A 12774-nucleotide genomic window follows, 5' to 3' on the forward strand; every position below is an offset into this window, starting at 1 on the left:
TCATCTGCTTCATCTTCATCTGGTAAAAGATACAGAATATTTGGTGAAGGGGATAGGAAAGAAAATTATTGATTTAATAGATGTGAAATCCTATTGATTTTAATAGATAGTATTATTCTAAATGCGGCAGAGTTTGGAAGTTGACTTACAACTGTAGCCAAGGAATCTTGGTATTTTCCTGTTAGATGCACTAGCTTCTTCATCATCAGCTGATAAAAGAAACAGAGTATTTAATGAAGAGGATATGATATAAATTGACTCAGCAGACATGAAATATTTTATTTTGGTATACACTTAAAATACATGCAGCATTGACATAAATTGACTTAATAGTGTGTGAACTGAATGTTTGCATTGGTCTGTATTCAGCTGGTACATTGTATACACTTGAAATAAAGCATTGTTATAAATTGACTTACTAATGTGTGAATTGAATTGTTGCATTAGCCCACTCTCAGCAGTTTTAGCTTCATGTGGTAAAAGATGCAGAATATTTGGTGAAAGGAATAGGAAACAAATTGATTTAATAGATGTGAAATACTGTTGATTTTAGTAGATAGTATAACTCTAAATGCAGCAGAGCTTGGAAGTTGACTTACAACTGTAGCCCAGGAATCTTGGTATTTTCCCATGACATGTACTACTAGCTTCTCTATCATGAACTGGGAAAACAAACAGAGTATTTGATGAAGAAGATATGATGCAAACTGACTCAGCAGACATGAAATGATGAAATATTTTATTTTGCTATACACTTGAAATACAGCATTGTTATACATTAATAATTGGCGTACTAGTATGTGAAGTGAATGTTTCCATTAACCCACTCTCATCTGCTTTATCTTCATCTGGTAAAAGATGCAGAATATTTGGTGAAGGGGATAGGAAACAAAATTATTGATTTAATAGATGTGAAATACTGTTAATTTTAGTAGATACAGTAGTATTATTCTGAATGCAGCAGAGCTTGAAAGTTGACTTACAACTGTAGCCAAGGAATCCTGGTATTTTGCTATTGGATGAATTAGCTTCTCCATCATCAACTGATAAAAGAAACAGAGTCTTTCAGGAAGAAGATATGATGCAAACTGATTCAGCAGAGATGAAATGATGAAAGGTTTTATTTTGGTATACACTTGAAATACAACTTTGTTATAAATTGACTCACTAGTGTGTAAACTGAATGTTTGCATTATAATTGGTCCACTGTCAGTTGCTTTATGTTCATCTGGTAAGAAAAATAGAATATTTTGGTGAAGAGGATAGGAAACAAATTGATTTAATAGATGTGAAATATGTTGATTTTAGTAGATAGTATTACTCTAAAGACAGTAGAGCTTGGAAGTTGACTTACGACTGTAGCTGAGGAATCTTGGTATTTTCCTATTACTGGGTTGTTTATTATGAACTGGTAAAAGAAACAGGGTATTTGATGAAGAGGATATGGTGCAAATTGATTCAGCAAACATGAAATGCTTTATTTTGGTATACACTTGAAATACATGCAGCATTGACGTAAATTGACTTACTAGTAAGTGAACTGAATCTTTGTATCAACCCACTGTCAGCCGCTTTGTCTTCATATGGGAAAAGAAACAGAATATTTGGTGAAAAGGATAGAAAGGAAATTAATTTAATAGATGTGAAATACTGTTGAGTTTAAGTGAAGCTATGATCTTTGCAGTTATGAATGCAATTTTTGCAATTGCGTAGAGAAGCCTGAAAATTCAGGACTTCAATGGGGTTTGAACCTGTGACCTCGCAAATCCGGTGCGATGCTCTAACCAACTGAACTCTAAAGCCACTGATGTTAAGAGCTGGTTCATAACTGTGAAGATCATAGCTTCACTTGATTTCATATTCGCAGTTCATCTATGATTCATTTCATATACTATTACATCATTGATTCATTTTTCACGGGACCATTGGAACCCACAAATGACCAGCTCCTCACGTCAGTGGCTTTATAGCTCAGTTGGTTAGAGCATCGCACCGGATTTGCGAGGTCATGGGTTCAAATCCTGTTGAAGTCCTGAATTTTTCAGGCTTCTCTACGCAATTGCAAAAACATGCTTTAATAACTCTGAAGATCATAGCTTCACCTGATTTCATATCTGCAGTTCATATATGAGTCATTTCATATACCATTACATCACTGTTGAGTTTAGTAGATAGTATTACTCTAAACACAGCAGAGCTTGGAATTTGACTTACAACTGTAACCGAGGAATCCTGGTGTTTTCTTATTAGATGTACTAGCTTCTGCATCGTCAACTGGTAAAAAAAACAAAGTATTTGATGAAGAGGATACGATGCAACTTGATTCAGCAGACATAAAAAATATTTTATTTTGGTATACACTTGATAGAGCATTGTTATAAATTGACTTACTAATGTTTGAACTGAACGTTTGCATTGGCCTATCAGCTACTTTATCTTCATCTGGTAAAAGAAGCACAGTAATTTAGTTAAAGGAATAGAAAACAAATTTATTCAATAGGTTTAAAATACTGTTTTTTTCAGTAGATACTTGAAAGACAACAGTATTTAGAATATGACTTGCAACTGTATGTGAGATATTGTATTATTAATATGTTATGTATGGATATTAAGTCTATGTTAAAAAAAATGTCTCATTTTCACTACCTAAGTTTCTTGATGTTACTGCCAACAAAAGTGGACTAATATGTGAATTATATGATGCAACATTATTGATTTGTATTTATTAGTGTTTTTATTAAAACAAAAAGTTTATTTAAGAATTTAAAAGGATTTTATAAAAAAGAGTAATAATGATGTGAAAATTGCCTTACTCATGTTCTTTACTACTGATGCAATCCATTTGTCTTGGTCTGTTTTATTGTCTGTTAAAAAAAAGTGTAAGTTAATTTAGTCATCAAAGTGTGCATGTTAAAGTCTCAAGATTAGGGCAAACAATCTACTATAGTAGTATTTTAATGGTAGTTGATGAAACACTGAGTTCCAGTCCATTTACTATGGACTACTCAAATGAACTATTCAAAAGCTACTGTGATCTTGACTGAGAACTGTTAGTCTCTGTATATGTCCAATCCAGTCTAGTTCGATTTGGTCCAATCTGGTTTTTGCCAACGGCCTTTAAACTATCTAATTTTCTTGAAGTTTAATTGTCAAGAGGAAATAAGAATAATATATGAATATTACAACTAGTCATATTGTATTATTACTTACAGGATTGTGCACCATTCAAAAAGGATGCGTTTGGTTTGTGATCCTCAACTATTTAAAAAAAGAATTTTTCTTATCAAAACATGACATTTAGACAAAAGATTACAATAAAAAGACTAATGTCAAATTTGACATACATGTCTTGTTTATTACTGATGCAATCCACTGGTCTTGATCAGCTTTATGGTCTGTTCAAGGAAGAGATATGTAAGTTAATTCAGTTATTATAGTGTGTGTTAAAGTCTGAACAATGTTGTTTCCAGTACTTGTTCACATTCTTCAGTCTTCATTTGTAACAATTTATTATTATATATGTATTGAATCTTAAAAATCATGCCTTCTTAGATTTTGTCTTAGAAGCTGGTACAGTCCATTTTCAAGCCATTGAGGCTGTCTGACGCAAAGGAAGGCCTGCATCAAGAGATGTCTGCATGTATATATATATTCCACAGGCCCTAAGCTATTATCTAGTTGTTAGTTAGCACTTAGAAGAGCAAAGCACAGTTACTTTGGGAGGGTGAGTAGCCTGAGTAAGATTTTAGTGAGTTGACATTTAATTTTGTCAATCATATAGTCATTATTTTTGTGACAGACATTTGCAGAAATCAAATGTCTATGATTTTGAAATAACCCAGTTCTAACCCATCTTTTATGTAGGAGTTAATTAGTGCAAGTCAGAAAAATATTTTAATTTGACTTTTAACCCTTTAAGCCCCGAGGGGTTCCCCATTGACGAATAAAATCGTCTGGCGTTAGACAGAGTAAAATCTATAAGTGCCATTTGGCACTATCGGGGCTGAAAGGGTTAAGTACCAAGGGGTCCCCTATGCATGGACCAGTAAAATAAACTCTGCTCTTAGACATGAGTCAAATCTTTAAATAATATTGTTGAGACTGGAGAGGTTAGAGTCTAATCCTAACTGGAATCATAGTTATGAAAAGCAAGAATTTTGTTTTGTATCTGAAATTGCCTGAAATGTATCTTTTTGTAAATCCAGTCAGATATATATACCGGTATATAAATGTATATATATATTTATTAAATTCTCAACTTCGGATAATGCAATTCTTGTGCTCTGATTGGTTCACTCAATCTCGGTTATCAGCTCATATACTTTAGTGACCATATATGGTAAATGATTGCGCTAAACGTTGCTAAACTTATTTTTTTACGCCAGAAATCGAAATTTCTCTTGGTATAAAGCACAAGAAAAACGTTTTTGGGGAAAGTCTGGATCAATTTCGTAGCTTAGAAGTACGCGAAAAGATAAGAAATGTTTTTGTGATGAGCCTGCGTCTGTCTGACCACCAGGTATTACACAACATCGCATCTTCATCAAGGTTTTTCGATTTCGCTAGGATTTTCTCCCTTTTTTCGCTCGTATTTCGTACTTCCAAACTTTTGGAGTTTAAGGAATTTAATAAAACAATTGTTGGATTGTTGGATATGAGAGTGGTTATAGCCAACTTGGCGCTACGCGCCTCATTGGCTATTTACCATCTCATATCCAACACGCGCTCATGGAATTATTGTTAAATATAAGTAACAATAGATGTTAAAAGAGATTTTTAATCAAGAGCGTTGCAAAAAGGTTGCATGTATGGATGGTTCTTTGAAGTAAATTTATCAGTCGAAATTTGATATCAGTTTAATCAGAAGGGGCATGCACCATTAATTCTAATACCTTGCTGTGTTTTTCATTGGAAAAGATGTAAAAACTCTCAGGAAACAAAAGGAAAATGTTTCCTTGTCGTCAGATAGGAATCATTCCAGATAAAAAAATGTTAAGGAAGCTTGGAATGACCGTTAGCAAAATCTGGATCGGATCATTTCAACGAATATAAATAAAGGAGAAAACAGAGAGAAAGGCACAGATAGAATTCAACTTTCCTGTTTTCAGCATGTTGTCTGGTGACCATCTACTTTTGGCGGGGATTTTGTTATTGATCCAATCCGTGTTTTATCAATCCGGTCTGGTCTGGCCGGTCCAGTCTGGTCCGGTCCAGTCCAGTCTAATCCAATCTGATTCACGTTTTGTCAACAGCTGCTTGGAAGGGTTTTTGATTGCTATAGTGTTTGTCAAACGATGAAAGATACCAAAGAAGGATATTTTTGTAGGCAAACTATAAATATTTTTACAACTTTATTGTTGAGTAATACTTTAAGGTTACCATGGCAACATGCCACGTTCACAAAAAGGCCCTCTAAATTTCACTTTCTGAAAATTATCTAAAAAACTAAGTGAGTGACCTACCTTTTTTATTTCTTTATTGGAAGTTTCCCTAATTTTTTTAATTTCTTAAAGAGTATAACAAAACATTATCTAGTAGAATTTAAAATACATAAACAACATCGTCACTGTTTAGAGGTTGGGTGCCTGAAACATCCTGGAGCTTCCACTATTGGCAGCCAGCTCTAAGATGGAGACTGCACTGATGGCTAGCAAAACCTCACAACCCAGCCATGAGCCCCCACACCCCTGAGAAAAACAGGCACCTGTCACACTGATACACAGTGGAAAGCAGAGGGTGGGGAAGGGAGGGAACAAAAACTGCTTTAGAAACGCTCCACACACAATGCTCCTACTTCCTGCCACACTGATAAATAAGTGCTACAGCCCAAAGCACAAGGAATTCCATGTATGCGCAAGTATACTAAAACCACTGACCAATTGGCTGCAGTCGCTCCTAGTTGTTTGCTTGGTTAAACTTCGTTTAACCTCATTATGAGCAACAATACATTATATATGAATAATACTAAAATTCTATAATTAACTGTTCAATATTCTATGCAAAAAAATGGGACAACAAATTCACAATTAAGTTGTAAATAGTTTGAAAACAGGAGTTTTATCATGACTTGATACGGTGAAATTGTCCCAGTAAGTGTAGTTGTTGGAAGAACTGTCATTTTGACAACCTAAGCTTAATTAAGTCATTGTCAGTCCAATCTGAAGATGCCTGCTGCTTATTGAAGTATTCATTAATGTTATCAATAATAGAGGCAGCATTAAAAACCAGAATCCAGATACCAGAAAACAAAATTATCCACAATACAGAAAAGCTACAACAACTCATCTGCACTGCATAATTCATTATCCATAGAATAACTTAATTAGTTTTCTTAGTATTTATCCACTATATAGTGATTTATTTTGAACAATCGAGGCCTTGTTTCTTGTGCATCTTAATTATCGTCAATAATTATTTTAAGTAGAAAGCCCTATCTCAAAGGAGACGTGAAGCAAACTATATTATCATAATCGAAATTTGTTTTTTCCATTGCACATAATAATTAACCTTCATGTAGAAGTAATAATGTTTGAAATCTAATACAGAACAATGCGCCTTATCATAGCCACTCAACAAACATTTGATAACTAGGTGTAACAGTACATGAACTCAATAACTCATGCAACAAAATTCAACTTACAATTGTGTGAAGTTTGTAAGGAGGGGTGACTGTCAGTCAAGTTCACATACGCTAATTGGCGTATAAGTTTTAAAAAAATTTGTTAGGTGGCCACGGTAAGACGCGTCGTATTGTAAATAAACAAAGTTGTGTTTTACCATTTTTCCTCTCTTTGATTATGTTCCATCAAAGTCTCCAAAAGGGACTATGTCATGTTATTTTAGGGTATTTACGGGAAATTTATGGTTAATTACGAGTTTAAAACTCAAAAATGATAACGTGGAATCCCTTTACTTGTGAACTTGTTATATCACACACATGATTGTGAGCAAAAGCTTAAAGTTAAAAGATGTCGGACTGACTTTTTTCAATTTAAGGAGGCTCGAAAGGATTTTCAGCTGAGCACGCATGTGTACACCACACATGCAATTCATAAGCTGCTCACGTCAGCTCATGATTCAAATGGATCACCAGAAATAACCAAATACTGCTAATTTCGCTCACCTTTTTCCTAATTCCCATATGTAAGGAATATAAATAGACATCTCCTATTCACGAAAACTATGAAAATTCTACACAAACGGTTTAACAGTCACTTAAATCTGTTTGTGTTGGCCTGTAGCCTCACTTGTCCATGGACTCCAATGAGTGGGTGACGCAGGCGTAAATGCTAATCTTGTAACTCCCTCATTTTTCCTGATTTTTGTAACTTTACTCATTTATATCTCTGCTTCCAGACAGTGAATTTTTTCATTTTTTGCACGTTAGCTTAGATTAATTAAACTGTTTGTCTTGCAAATTTAAAAAAATTCTCTAGGTGAAAAAAAAGGTTAGAGACAAATTTAAAAAACTGATTTTTCTGACATTATCTGGTAACACTGAATGGGAAAATTTCACTGTCCCGTTTCTTCAAAAAAGACAATATATGTTGATTTTAAGGCTCAAAGAAATGCTTAATATTGTTGCCATGCTAATGTTATTTTTGGAGGAAAATATGTGAGAAATCTGTGGATACTTAACACCCTGGCCAAATTTCGTTTTGATATGATTACTCTTGTTTGAAAAAAAGAGAAACTATTTCGAGCCTCCTTAAGATGACTCAAATGCAATTTGTTAAGATATTGTCTGTTTGTCTTCATCTTCTCATTCCTTTTGCTGTATTTCTTGTATTTTGTTCAAGAGTTTTAAGTGTTGAATACCATGTTTTGTTGTACTTTTTTCATGGGCATTTTGACTGTTGTGAAATTACATCATTCTGAAGCTCATGGTATGTTCAAACTGCAAAAACAGCAGAAAAACCTAATCCAAGCCGACCATATTGCCAATTGTCAACCTTGAAGTGCACATTTAATAACTTCATGAATGATAACTGTAATCCAAAATAAAGTTTCAGCTGGTCAACTGATTCAAATGAAGCCATTGTTGTAATGAAAGAAGAAACATACGCCTGTTGTTGATACAACTTGAAATTACTATTTGTAAAGAGAAGCAACCAAATCGAACCACACTTCAATTTGAAGTATAATATGAATATTCTTTATACCACTAAAACAAACCTGAAAACAAAACTTCTTGTTCACATAAAAAAAATGCACTATGGACTAAACAGCCTGTCAATTGGCTCCCTTATGACTCCATTATATAACAACTTAAAATAGGAGGGAAGGAAAATAAATCCACATTCAAGTACATGTTTGGGTGGGGATGAGAAAATCAGGTCGATGATAGGTAATTTAAACAAAGTAGTAAGTTCTTGGAAAAACAACAAATAATATATATATTACTTTCTAGGTAAATTGATAAAATGAAAGCTTTCTGAAATAACTAAAACACTAGCCCATGAACACGAATGTATTTCTGGAAATCAGGCTGCTGAAATACCAGTACAGTTTTCTCAAAAGACAATATTAAAGCTTCAAAAGAAAAAACAGTAATGCATGTTGTTTTCAGGTAAATTTTATTGTAATATCAGAATTGTTGTACTTTAAAACGTTATTTATGTAATAACAATAGAAACCTACAAGGGTTGAAACATGTAATGCCTGTTCACAGCTTCCAAATATTCAGTACGAACTGATTAGTTGAATGTTTCAATGCTAAGTACCATACACTGTATTTGGAAACTATATACTCTTGTTGTTCCAAATATGGTACTTAGCAAATTGAATATTCAGAAGCTCATTTCTCATTTCTCTTGTTTCAACCCTTGTGGGTTTCTGATAACAACCAGTCAACGCTAATAATACGTCTTCTACTTTGTATTTGTTACTTAAACAAAAACTCAATAATACCAAAAAATTATTACACTGTTTACTCAAATAAGCAGTGTAGTACTTATTTGATTTTTCACACTTCAGGTATGGTTTTTATTTGAGAGCAGCACTTATTTTAAAATTGGACGCCATACAGAAATATAAACAGAAACATCTTTTGATAGTCATCATTTCACTCTTACAACATTTTACTTAAATTAACTCTTTTTTGTCAACAAGATACAATTACTTTTAACCAAAGAACATTAGTTTTACTAATTAATTTGAACATGTCTTTTATCTTTCACAAAAAAGGTGAATAAATGAGACATTGAAGGGACACTGAAAAACGCAGACTGCAGACTGTTCAGACCATCTGTAAAATAAAAATTCAGTTAGCCTGAGTATCAAGTTAACTTAATTTGGTCCAAATAACCTTCAGCTTATGCTGTTTATAGTTAGCTCTCAATAATAGTGAGGGTAACACCATATTTTACCCTTAGTCTGCAGTCTGTGTTTTGCTGTGACCGGACATTAATTAACCCTTTCACTTCCGTGGGGTTCCCCATTGATGAGTAAAATCGTCTGGCGTTAGACAAAGTAAAATCTATAAGTATCACTCTTAGGAGTAAAAGGTTAATGGGGACATACTTTTTGAGTGAATCTAGCTGTTGTCAACCCTTTCACTCCCATGGGGTTCCTCATTAACGAGTAAAATTGTCTGGCGTTAGACAGAGTAAAATCACTCTTGGGAGTGAAAGGGTTAAAGGAGGCAGTGTAGTCCAGTGATTAGAGTGTTCGCCTAATGAGATTCAAGAATCTTGGGTTCAAGACAACTTCTCACCACTCGTTGAATTTGTTCTTCATAATCTCTGGTTCAATTTCTCAAGTGCACTTGTAAATAGCCAACTGATTTTTCGCTGGCCAGTTAGGATTTTCAACAGCTGTTGTTGAATGTTCTCTGCTGTCACAATTACATGTATATTTACTAGCTATGAAAAGCCACTATAGGGAGCAGTCAGTTAACCCTTTCACTCCCGTGGGTTCCCCATTGACGAGTAAAATCGTCTGGCGTTAGAGTAAAATCTAAAAGTGCCACTCTTGGGAGTGAAAGGGTTAAGTTTGTATGTGATGTGTAGCACAATCACCATACCGAATTAGGGGTGACGCAATAAAGCTATATTTTTGCTGAATGCTAAGGTTGTCCTTGTTGGTTAGCATACAGGGTGTAAAAAGGGTAAAACGACTTCCTTTTCTTGAAAAAACAAAGGAAAATTTTGAGTGTAACGCGTAACACAACTCTCAAATTGAAAATCTTCAAAACCATTTTTCATGAGACAACACTTACATGAATTAACGGACAATAACTACGGATAATATACAGTAAATACTACATATGAGCCAAATTTCAACAGTTCAAGTTTATTAAAACACTTTTAAAAAAATTCAAAATTCCGTAGTTTCTACTGTAGCGCTGTGTTTTGGAATTCTGACGCTCACTAGGCTATTGTTTGAAACAAGTCTTCAATATTGATATTTGTGGGTTCAAAACCATCTCAACTAAATGCTCATACCTTGTGCTTTAACATACAGAAAAATTAGTTTGAGGGATCCTCTACAAATGGAGAGCTCTTTAAAACAGTCGCTACGCTTTTTCTGTTCCGCAATTACGCCATAATATTTTTTGAGGCGACTTCTTTCGATGTTGCTCCTGATCCAACCAAGCCATAACTAGGTTCCAACCAAACATTTTCTGACGGTTTCGTCATTGTAGCTTTCAGGGTCGCGAAAATATTAGCCTTTGACTGACTCGCTACGTTTTTTGACATGCTGGGCAATATTGCACTAAGTTTTAAATACCTGCAAACATCACAATCCACTTCGCAAAGAAACTATGATTTCCATAACTTTATACGAGGCTTGGTAACCTTTCCTACTATGGATATTATTGGGAAGTCCTCGATGTCTTTTCAGGGGCAATTTTCAGGAAACTGTTCTGACCTCGTTCTGACCTCAAATTAACCGTTCCGAAATTTAGCAGGGAACTGGGGCGAGTGTCAATAAACTGGCACTACACATGAAAGATCATGTTGAGATTGGTCATTTGGCTAAGTATGGTACTTTTAGAGTGAACAGAGACCAAGTTATGGACCTTGAAACATGATTCAAAATCCATACAGGCATCTCTAATTTTGATACAGCGTGCCCTAAAACCATATACCAGGAGAAACGAAACTCCCCTGAGCTTTGAAATTTACGTAAACGTGACCTCCGTAAACGTGACCTGCATAAATTATCTTACATGTGAGACCAAAGTCAGCAGATTATTTTATACGAATTTTTGAAAATTGCGATCGAACTTTGCGATGGATTCTCGTGCTTCCAGTGATTTTCTATTTTCTTCTGACGAAGAAGAAGAAGAAGAAATATTTGCCGGCTTTACAGTCGAAGAAATCGAACAGCTTCAAGAACAACAGAGGCGAAATGAGATATCTGTCGGCGAAGAAAACAATTCAAGCTCTGAAAATGGGGAAGAAATTGACAGTGCTTCCGATGTTGATGTCTTTGTCGATGAAGAAGAGGGCGAAGAAAACGACAGCGACCAAAGTTCCGAGGAAGAAGAAGCGACGAATGCTGTTCACTGGTCGTCCACTCTCAGTGGAATAAATGTCAAACCTTTTTCTATTCCCCATGGCCCGACAAAAGATCTCGGACCAAATGCTAAGTCAAAAGATTTTTTCAATCTTTTTATAGATGATAATTTTCTCGATGAGATTGCAGCAAACAGCATCGCCTACGCACGCTCGAAAGGAGATGCAAATTTCACCACCACACGATATGAAATATCGGCATTTCTCGGGCTTAATATTTTAATCGGAATTCATAGTCTGCCGCAGGTTAGCATACTCTGGGAGTCTGATGAATTCGTTGCCTCGGAAGGCTTCAAGATAGCCTGCGAGCAAGCTCTCCGTTGGGATCTCGCGCGAGATTCTCGGGCGCAAGCGGTGAAGCGAGCCGCGAGAGGTTTGGGCGGCTCGCTTCACCGCTTGCGCCCGAGAATCTCGCGCGACTTGCTCGCAGGCTAGCTTCAAGAAAACGATGCCAAAGCATCGTTTCTTTACCGTGTCCAAATACATCCATCTAAGCAACCCGAACAACGAAGATGCATCCGATTTACTCTGCAAAGTGCGGCCGCTTGTAACTCTTCTTGAGAGAAAGTTTGCAGAAGCATTTGTTCCGGGAAAAAATATTTCAGTCGACGAAGGCCTTGTTAAATTTAACGGACGGCTCTCTTTCAAACAGTATATGCCGATGAAGCCAAATAAGTTCGGCATAAAGGTCTGGCTTCTTGCCGATTCGGATTGTTCCTATATCCCACGGTTTCAAGTTTACCTTGGGAAAAACCGAACAAATGGTGAACTTTTTACTCGTAAAGGCTTGGGATACTATGTTGTCTGGACTCTCGGTGAGCCTTACTTAGATGCAAACCGTCATTTTTACTTTGACAACTTCTTTACGTCCGTGGATTTAGTGAAATCGCTCCACGAACGAAACAGTTACGCTTGCGGCACTGTTCGCCTTCACCGACGCGACCTTCCAGCTGATTTGAGGCGGATGAAGTTGGTTAGCGGTGAGATTCGAACTCGCCAAAGTGGGAACTTAGTGGTAACTTTGTGAAGAGACAAACGTGTTGTCTCAATGCTGAGCACTAATGTTCCACCTGAAACTGAAATTCATGCAGTCCAACAGAGAAACATGCGAGGCCGAATGAAGAGAGTTGTGCCTGATGACGCAAAGAAAAAACCAGAGGTTGTCAATGTTTACAACTCTGGCATGAACGGCGTCGACGTGAACGACCAATACCGGAGTTACTACACATCTGGCACAACATCGAAGAAATGG

The 12774-nt window shown here is 35.8% G+C and overlaps 2 protein-coding genes across 2 annotated transcripts; both read left to right on the forward strand.

The window, feature by feature from the left end:
- The first annotated feature begins 11237 nt into the window (after positions 1-11237).
- On the forward strand, positions 11238-11957 carry LOC138023488 (uncharacterized). Its single transcript, XM_068870488.1, has one exon. The coding sequence runs from the start codon at positions 11238-11240 to the stop codon at positions 11955-11957; it is 720 nt and encodes a 239-aa protein (XP_068726589.1).
- Positions 11958-11970: 13 nt separating this feature from the next.
- On the forward strand, positions 11971-12549 carry LOC138023489 (piggyBac transposable element-derived protein 4-like). Its single transcript, XM_068870489.1, has one exon. The coding sequence runs from the start codon at positions 11971-11973 to the stop codon at positions 12547-12549; it is 579 nt and encodes a 192-aa protein (XP_068726590.1).
- Positions 12550-12774: the final 225 nt, after the last annotated feature.

This window comes from Montipora capricornis, chromosome 11, assembly GCF_036669925.1.
Source record: "Montipora capricornis isolate CH-2021 chromosome 11, ASM3666992v2, whole genome shotgun sequence".
NCBI classification, from domain to species: domain Eukaryota; kingdom Metazoa; phylum Cnidaria; class Anthozoa; order Scleractinia; family Acroporidae; genus Montipora; species Montipora capricornis.